The following is a 10,177-nucleotide window of genomic DNA, read 5'->3' as shown; positions in this document are numbered from 1 at the left end:
ATTGTAGTATATTTTATTTTAAGTAGTACATATACATTGAATAGAGCGTATATATGTAAATATATCTTCTATAAACGTGTATATTTAACGTATACATGTCTATTTGTTTTATAAATTAGTATATAACTATATATATATATTGTAGTATATTTTTATTTAAAGTAGTACATATACATTGAATGGTGCATACATATGTGTATATATCTTCTATAGATGTGTATATTTAACGTATAAATTATATGTTTTATAAATTAGTATATAACTATATATATATATATATATATATATATATATATATATATATTGTAATGTATATATATTGTAGCATATTTTATTTAAAGTAGCACATATACATTGAATGGTGCGTATGTATGTGTATATATTTTCTATAGACGTGTATATTTAACGCATACATGTGTATATGTTTTATAAATTAGTATATAACTATATATATATTGTAATGTATATATATTGTAGTATATTTTATTTAAACTTTAAAGTAGTATATATACATTGAATGATGAGTATATATGTGTAATTGTGTATATGTGTATATTTTTTTTAAATTCTAATGTAGTATATAATATATATATATAATGTATATATATTGTTTAACGTATTTAAAATGTATATAGGTGGGGTATAGACAGTGTATATTGAAAAAACATTTATTTTTTTGATCGAATTTGACCGAATTTTTAATCGAGTTTGACCGAATTGAATTACATGAATTGGGTTAAAACTATTTTTAAAAATTTCACTGTTGAATCCGGACCAGCCCAACCCACTTAACTCCAACCCAGATAATTTAATGGGCCGATTTCGGATTGATCCGACACGTCCCACTTAACACCCTTGGTGCAACTTCATGTCATCTTTAGGACCATTCAGTCTTTCATCGCTTTAACTTCACACAAGCAAATTGTAATCACACAGTTGTCAATGAGTGTATGCAGCCACACGTACAATAGTTGATCCCTCTATAAATTTTGTAATTCTATAAATTGAACATCCCTCCTCTCATACCAATCTAACTAATATAGATTACAGAGTTTTATTAGTTTCTATGCTTTTTTAATATTAATTTTTTGTATATGTAGATCGTTTGATCAAACAATATTAATAATATATTTTTCTTTATCATCTGATTTATAACCATTAGCTTCCGTATGATGTTTTTTCAATTTCAAATCTAACACTGTCTCAATTTATGTGAGTTAGTTTAATTTGACATAAAATTTAATAAATGAATAAAGACTTTTGAAACTTTTAATCTAAAATAAGTCATAGATGATTGTATGACTATAAATTATTTCATTAATAACAAAATAAATAGTTTAAAGTTAAATTGTTATTAGTACTAAATATAAAAATGTTATTTTTAAAAAAAGAAATTAAGATAAAAAAATACTAAACATTAATTAATAAAGAAAATGTAGTAAAATAGCCATGTTAATTGTTGTTTTCTTTCTAAAAAAAATGTGTGAAAAATCCAAATAAAAGTTAAATAGAGGGAGTTGTTACTAGGGTCGTTTGGTAGGAGGGATAAGGGATAACTAATCTCGAGAATAATTTTAGAATAAACTTATGTTATGTTTGATTATGATAAAATGTATGAGATAACTATTCCGAGATTAATTATTTTGAGATTATAATGTGAAATAACTAATTCCAAAATAATTAATTCCAGGATAACTAATTTTCTATCAAAAGTGGCCTAAAAGTGCAATTACTTATGGCTAACACTTGTTTGGATGGTGGTTTGCCATGGTTTCATAATATATGGTATTGTATGGTCTGGTATAGTACAGTACAATACAATGTTTGAGTAGAATGTATCGTTCACCGCTGTTTGATGACAGTTTTATTGTTTGATTTAATAGTATGGTACTGTATTGTAACAGGTAAGTTTACTAAAATGCTCTTAATCATTATAAATATTAAATTTATCAATAATTGTTAATAAAATAATTTTCTTCCTACTATTTTATCATAATTATGCCATGTAAATATATTAAGTTTTTAAATTCATGTAAATTCTAACAAAGTCAATAAAATGATAGATCAAATAAATACAATCAAATTTATTTTTTTAGTAAAAAATTTCATTTATTTTTGGTGTTTTGAGACTAGACACCAATGACAAATACAAAGTTTGAATGCATTTTTTGTGTATGCTACAAATGTGTTTGATAATGAAATTCAAAAAAAAATTAAAAAAAAATTCAAGAAAATATATTATTTCTTACTTATTTTCTTGTGTTCGTAACACGCACACAAAAAATTTCTAATAACATTTGTATATATTTAACATAAAATAATAAAAACGAATATGATAAAGGGTGACGAGGTTAAATAATATTTTTTTAAGAAATATTTAGGGGTGAGGTTAGTGGAGTAGGGGGTGGGGGTTAAAAAAAGTTTTATTTTTTTTAAAAATTAATTAAATCTTCTTTTTTTGTGTGTGTGGTGTGGGGGGAGATGGTAGGGGGTGAGGGTGGTGTAAGAAAAAATTCTTGAAAGTTTTAAAAAATAAATGTTAAAAATATAAAAGAAATTGGTGGGGGAGGGGGCTAGTAGGTCGGGGTGGGTTGGGGATGAGGATTGGGTAAGAACAAGTTTTTAAAATATTAAAAAAAAAAAATTGGGTGGGGATTTGGTGGGGGGTAGGGGTGGGGTGAGGCTGATTGAGTGGGGGTCGAAGTAGGAGGTGGAGTTAAATAATATAAAATAAAGAGAAAAATAAGATTATAGAATGTTAAGTAAGGGTATAATTAGAAAAAGAATAAGCAAATCATGAAATACCATCAAATCGATGGTTACAAGGATTTTCATAATTACCAAACCATGAGATTAAATCATATCATACCATACATTTTAAGAAATAATCAAAACTAGAGGTGTGCATCGGTCGGTTCGCTTCGATTTTATGTGTTATTGGTTCGATTTTTGATTAAATATGTAAAATCAATAACCAACCAATAAGATATTTTCTTATCGGTTTCGGTTTATCGATTTTTGGTGCTTAACAGTTCAATTTTTGGTTTAACCAATAAGAAAATACTTATAAAATAGAAATAGTAACAACTAACATAAAAAAATAAAATCTTAGTTATCGCCAAAATCCTACGCAATGCATTTTAGTTTACAAGAATCTTCAAACTTGAACTGAATGTTAGTTAGAAAAAAAAATAAATCCTAATTGTTGGAAGCTATAAATGTTTCAAGCTTTTCAATACGATAATAACCGAGCTTTATATTGTGTCTTTGTTGCCTTGAATAGGTTAATACTTTGTGAATCACTGAATTCTGAATAAGTAGTACATATAATATATATACATACACATATCTCTCTATAGAGAGATTTATATTATAACATAAATAGGGATAAAATAATAATTTAATGTATCTTTATTGGGTTATCGATTTAACCGATAACTCAATAAGCTAAAATTAAAATTGAACCATTTAATCAATAATTTTTTTTTTTTTATATAATCAATAAAAAATTATTAAATCAATAACATTTTTATCGATTTGATTTTTGCACACCCCTAATCAAAACAAACATAATTTTCTTAATAACTATTTTGTATGGGAAACCACCGTCCAAACAGAGTGTAAGAGTTGGAATTGGAAAAGTCAAAACGAAAGTCCTCGGTGAAGGGGATTTGGACGAGCGACTTTAGCAAAAATTGTCAAAGTTGAAACAATTGAGCGTAAAAAGAATGACGAATTTTGTTGTATGGTTTGCCGTGTTGTTGTTTTTGGTGTTAGTGGGTGTTGCTTCAGCTCATGGTGGGGAGCAGCCTTTGTCAAATATAGCAATCCACAGAGTTACACTAGCACTTCATCACTCTGTCACCATTAAAGCCCGTCCATTTATTCTTGCTCCCAACGTACTTGTTATACTATTTCTTATCTTTTATCTTCATTCTCTTAGTTACAAAGCAATGTTCTTTGCTTCTTTTTCTTGGTTGGGGAACTTTGGGTTGGGAAGATGAAGCCTTTGAGATGGATATTTGGGCTAATTTCAAGTGTTTGTCTCTTAGCTATTGCAAAGACTTTAGAAATCAATATGTACAATCCTTGTATTACTCGCAAAAGGGTATTCTAAATATAAAGATGCAATTTTGATATTGTATGTACAGTAGTGTAATTTTTCAACAAAAGGGGTTCGGAACCCGATGTGGCCCCTGGCTCTGCCCCTACTTTGAATTCTTCACCACTCTGGCTTCTTTGTGTTTTGGGATTACCACAGTTGGGGAGTCTTCTTTCATTATAGTTAGAGGTCCCTGAATAGTATTTTTTATGAGCAATAATATATACATTAACAACATGACAGGGTGGTGACACTGAATGGGTGACTGTGGATCTTGAGAACCCCAAGCCATCTCATGATGATTGGGTTGGAGTTTTCTCTCCAGCTAAATTCAAGTAGGTTCATATATGTATTATCTCTACTTCCTAAATGCCTTTAGTAGCTTTAAGTTTTAGTAACCTTATTGTTAGTAAAGCTCCTCATTGAATCTGTCCTCCTGGCAGACGGTTTGTTAATGGCTACTTGATAATAGAACTCTCGATACTGAATTAATGTAGTCCTTTTGCATCTCAGCGGATCCACATGTCATTTGGAAAATGATCGCAAAGAACAGGCGCCATATATTTGTACAGCGCCAATAAAGGTAAGTACAGTTCAAGCATAATTGTAAGAACTGAAACAATTAGGAGAGGTGTTTGCATTACTAACCAAAATAATGTGTCTGTGGCAGTACAACTTTGCAAATTTCTCCAATTCGGATTATGTGAAAACAGGAAAAACTTCTCTGAAGTTCCAATTAATCAATCAGCGTGCAGATTTCTCCTTTGCGTTGTTTACAGGCGGGTTGTCAAATGTCAGTTGATCACATCTTGTTCTCTCCAATTTTTCCCTGTTTTGCCCTCACAAAAAATTTCTACTTTAGGTTCCATTAATCATGTTAAACATCTTATCATATCTGTAGTTGAATTCTACGTGTATTTGTTAAAGTAAACGTGACCAGTGATAAAACCTCCATGCAACTTAGCATTCAAATTCTACAATGTATATCATCCAGCAAGTGCTGCATACTGGTACCATAGATTATACCTGCAAACACATTAGCTGCCCAAATGTTTGCTAATCTTCTGTATTTTCATCACGTTTCCTTAGTACATTATACTTGTTGCAGCCAAAGCTGGTGGGAGTTTCAAATTACATATCATTTGCAAATCCTAAGGCACCACTTTATCCACGGCTTGCTTTGGGGAAATCATGGAATGAAGTAAGTTGGTACAATAACCAGTTTTATTTCTCTACTGTTTAGGAAGGCATTCTGTCCTTGCAGTGTATACACTAGCTATGTCATGATGATGTAATCTTCATGTGTTTCTTGTACGATGCTATGGATTTCTCATGAACTTATCCATCTCTTCTCTTTCCACAGATGACATTGACCTGGACAAGCGGCTATAATTTAGAAGAAGCTGTTCCTTTCATTGAATGGGGTCGAAAGGGTGATCCCCACTATCGCTCACCAGCAGGAACATTGACATTTGATAGAAACACAATGTGTGGTATGTTACAGTTTAGTGACAACTTATATCATGAAACAGTTTGTAAATTTTGAGAAGTCGAAGGAATCTATTTACCAAGACAAACGTTAAAGTTCATTTGATAGAAACACAATGTTTTGCCTTTTTTTGTGCTCCCAAGAATATTTCCAAGAGGGTAAAACAACTTGTTTTGAGGACTAGAAAACATAATGAGCAAGAGACATGTGCTGAAGAACAACTAATTGTAATAATCTCTTTTGGGAAGAGACAGTCCCTAGTGGCTTCAACACACCCTTCGGTGTTGGCGTTGTATCATATGTGCAATGCACTTCCAGTTTCTAACACTAAAACTGGCATAGCTCTCTGTCCCATATTCCTCTCACTGACTGGTGTTGCGTGCGGTCAGTGAATGTTGGACATCCGAATTTCACTAAAACTTTGAAGGGTTAGACATCATGATATTTGAGCTTAATTGAGGAGGAGAATCAATTCCTGCAATCACTGGATAAAGTTTTGTTCCAATTTAACCAACTATTTCATTATATGTTGCTCCATTATTTTCGAGCCAATGAGATGTATCAGCATGCAGTAATACTTCTCTAATGTATGCTTCAGGTTCCCCTGCTCGAACAGTTGGTTGGCGTGATCCAGGGTTCATACACACTAGCTTCATGAAGGATCTGTGGCCAAACACCTTGTAAGTTTGTTATACAAATTGTGTTGCCTCAGGGATTGAATGTTAACTTGACATCAGTTCCTGAATTTTTGGGTTCATTGAAATGATAAATACATCAGGTACACATACAAGATGGGCCACATGTTGTCAAATGGTTCCTATGTGTGGAGTAAGATGTATTCCTTTAGATCATCACCATATCCAGGACAAGACTCATTGCAACGGGTTATAATTTTTGGAGACATGGGAAAGGTAGCTTCGATTATTAATTGCTGAAAGTCTGATAATCCATTTCTCTGCTCTTTCTGGATGTAGTGTCAAAACCAAAAGCATGTTTTATTATAAAAATGATTTTATAAATGAACTTGCAATTCCAGTAATTTGTTGAATACCCGTTTCTTATATTCTCGATCTCCCTGAAGTGACATTTATACTGGGGGACTTCCGCTGTACATTCAACTATCATTTTTCCTACCCTGAGGAAATATGACAATCCATCTCATTACATTCTGATATGAGCAAATGTTCGAATTTTGGTCCTAAATAGCTTGTTTCCACAGATTTATGTGAAAGAATGTTTTCTAGGCATAGATTTAAGCATCATTTCAATAGTGACTCTTATACCAGGTTTATACTAAATATCTGGAGCAGTTCACTAAGTGCATTTTAATTTTTGTGTGATTAGTTTTGCGCTTCATGGTTCGGACACGTGAAGAGGAGGGGCATGGATGCCCCGGTCCGTAGGTGTGAGAGGCTAGCGTTGGATGGTTTTAGACGGGGTAGAGGGAGACCGAAGAAGTACTGGGGTGAGGTGATTAGGCGGGACATGGAACAGTTACAGCTCACCGAGGACATGACCCTAGATAGGAAGGGCTGGAAGATGCGAATTACGGCAGAGGATTAGGGCCAGTTCGGGTCGCTAGTGTAGGGAATTAATTGGTGGGGGTGTATTCCTGTTATGATTCTGTATTCAGTGTTTCGTGTTCCGTGTTCCATGTTTATTACGAATCTGTGTGCTTTCCTCTGCTTTATTATTCCTGCATTCCTGCTTTACTCTGTTTTATATTCCCTATGGGTGCCGTATCTATGTTATGTCATCTGCTGCTGTGCTGTACTATGTGTTTGTGTGATATCTCGTGACTTGAGCCGAGGGTCTTTCGGAAACAGCCTTTCTACTTCATCAGAGGTAGAGGTATGGACTGCGTACATCTTACCCCCCCCCAGACCCCACTAAGTGGGAATACACTGGGTTTGTTGTTGTTGTTGTTGTTAGTTTTGCGAGCCAAAACTTGTCATTTACTAACATATATATTTGAGTGACAGTCTCTTCATTTATAATTACATTTCCTTTAGAATGAGTTTGATCTGATACACTAGCAATTCTAAGCTCGTGTTACCACTGATCCTATAAAAATGTAAGGCCACTTCATGTGGCATCAGCCATTTACTTTTGAATTGATATTAACTGCTATATTTGATATTGGTGGCCAAAAGCAAAACTTTTTTTTCTCCTTTGTTGAGCAGTTAATGCCAATCTGGAAATTAGCTAGTGGGATTACCTCTCACTGACAAGCTGAATCTTGTGTTTTTGTCTTGTTCCTATACCGTACTCCAATCAATTTTTTAGGGTTGAGGAGGGCAGAGAAAACTGCACCACAACCCAATCAATTTTTTTGTCAATACGCAAATCACAAGACTAAGTGCATAGTGATTTTCAGGCAGAGCGTGATGGTTCGAATGAATATAGTAATTATCAGCCGGGCTCACTGAATACAACGGACCAACTCATCAATGACCTTAAAAACATTGACATAGTTTTCCATATAGGAGACATTACCTATGCCAATGGATACATATCACAATGGGACCAATTTACCGCACAAGTGGAACCCATTGCATCAACCGTACCCTATATGATTGCGAGGTTCGTATCCTTAAAAATATTGTCTGACTTAGCTGTAATCTTGGCTTTTCTCTGTTTTTTCTTCTATGAAATATATATTTGAACTGCTGCAGTGGTAATCATGAGCGTGATTGGCCTGGAACTGGTGGCTTCTATGATGTTATGGACTCTGGTGGAGAATGTGGAGTGCTAGCTCAGACCATGTTTTATGTTCCTGCTGATAATAGAGCTAAGTTTTGGTAATAAACTATTCTGTATCCTTCATTATATGTGACATGAAGGTCTAGAGAATTGTCTGTTTGGAGTCTTCCCTCTCGCTCTCCCAACAGTCTCCCCTTGCCCCAACCTTCCCCCACTCCCCCACCCCCTCACCACCACCCCACAAAAGAAAAAGAAGAAGAAGAAAAAGAAAAAGAATCAGGTTCAGTTGTGGCAAGTCAAAATGGGCAACAGAGGGGACTTTAAGGATTGTTTAGCTGCTTGTACTGAAACAACCACACAAATCAAGTTTATACACTGAAACAATCCAACAGGTCAAGTTTAATTATACTTTGGTGCAATGAGCAGTTTGTTAATGATGCAGAATCAATTCTTAGCCTCTTAGAATCCCTGTAAGATTAGAAAGTGATTCCTTTTCTGGTTTTTGCTCAACGTGTAATTACTTCAGCACTTCCTTATTGCTGTTTCTACTTTCCATAATACGATTACCTTCCTCCCAAAAAAAGAAAGTTCATGTGCTTGTGCGGAAGAGCAGTTTGTACATGTGCACATATTCTAGTTGTTTCTTGAACAGAAGGTCTTGCTTGGTTTTAGTTTTCCAGTCAATAGTGAATGAAATGAATTGATTTTTTTTTTTGTTGGTCATTTTGCACTTTTCACAAGTTTGAAATACTTTAGAAGTTATAGATGAATGTGTTGGTTTGATTATTGAAAAACAAATCAAGAAATTATTTTGGGATGTTGGAAGCAAGAAATAAGTAAATTACATTCCAAAGAAAGCTTATTTTCACTCTCTGTTCAATGCAACTGAATCTTATATATTAGGAATGTGCTTCAGCAAATATATAGAACACCCTAATCAGTCAGCTTCTTACATTTTGATATGACCTTGTTACCCTAACTGCAGGTATTCGGCAGATTATGGCATGTTTCACTTTTGCATAGCAGATAGTGAGAATGATTGGAGAGAGGGATCTGAGCAATACAGATTTATTGAACATTGTCTTGCATCAGTAGACAGACAGAAGCAACCTTGGCTGATATTTGCTGCTCATCGGGTTCTTGGTTACTCTTCAGACAAATGGTATGGCTTAGTAGGCTCATTTGAGGAGCCCATGGGAAGGGAAAGCTTGCAGAGGCTTTGGCAGAAGTATAAAGTGGATATCGCATTTTATGGTCATGTCCATAACTATGAAAGAACTTGTCCCATATACCAGGTAATGCCTTTCCATCTTTGAATCATACTATTCCTTTCTGAAGTCCAACCCTACTTCTGAACTGTATAGAACTCGGCACTAGAAATAACACCCATAGTTGTGGCATAAGTGATCCATTACCCATTACTACAACATATGTCCATTCTCATTGTTCTCACTTTTCTATGATGCAGAACCAATGTGTGAACTCAGAAAGATCACACTATTCTGGTATTGTCAATGGAACAATCCATGTTGTTGTGGGTGGCGGAGGGAGCCATTTATCAGAATTCACGCCAATTAATACCAGTTGGAGTCTTTACAGGGATTACGATTGGGGGTTCGTCAAGCTTACAGCATTTAATCATTCATCACTACTTTTTGAATACAAAAAGAGTAGGGACGGGAAAGTTTATGATTCTTTCACCATCTCAAGGGACTATAAAGATGTCTTAGCTTGTGTTCACGATGGTTGTGAGCCAACCACTCTTGCATCTTGAATCAAACTGTAAACGTATACTAGGGAAGAATTTTGTTGGAATTGGTTGCAATACAATATAATAATCCATAATGTACACTAGCTTTGGTTTTAGCAAATCTATTTTCACT

General features: G+C 34.0%; 1 protein-coding gene across 2 annotated transcripts; it reads left to right on the top strand.

Annotated features, from left to right (window-relative positions):
• Positions 1 to 3,613: 3,613 nt before the first annotated feature.
• On the top strand, positions 3,614 to 10,165 carry LOC107863594 (probable inactive purple acid phosphatase 27). Of its 2 annotated transcripts, none has more exons than XM_016709593.2 (12): positions 3,614 to 3,899; positions 4,346 to 4,437; positions 4,616 to 4,685; positions 4,773 to 4,895; positions 5,211 to 5,303; positions 5,466 to 5,595; positions 6,190 to 6,271; positions 6,370 to 6,502; positions 7,969 to 8,174; positions 8,267 to 8,392; positions 9,280 to 9,589; positions 9,763 to 10,165. In XM_016709593.2, exons 1-12 carry the CDS (start codon positions 3,729 to 3,731, stop codon positions 10,066 to 10,068), a joined length of 1,842 nt encoding a protein of 613 aa, XP_016565079.2. In that variant the 5' UTR covers positions 3,614 to 3,728; the 3' UTR covers positions 10,069 to 10,165. The 2 variants fall into 2 exon arrangements, with proteins under 2 accessions (XP_016565079.2, XP_047269591.1); XM_047413635.1 differs by having other exon boundaries at positions 3,753 to 4,108.
• The last annotated feature ends 12 nt before the right edge of the window (positions 10,166 to 10,177 follow it).

This window comes from Capsicum annuum, chromosome 1 (assembly GCF_002878395.1).
Source record: "Capsicum annuum cultivar UCD-10X-F1 chromosome 1, UCD10Xv1.1, whole genome shotgun sequence".
NCBI classification, from domain to species: Eukaryota; Viridiplantae; Streptophyta; class Magnoliopsida; order Solanales; family Solanaceae; genus Capsicum; species Capsicum annuum.
This window is presented reverse-complemented; position numbering and strand designations above follow the sequence as displayed.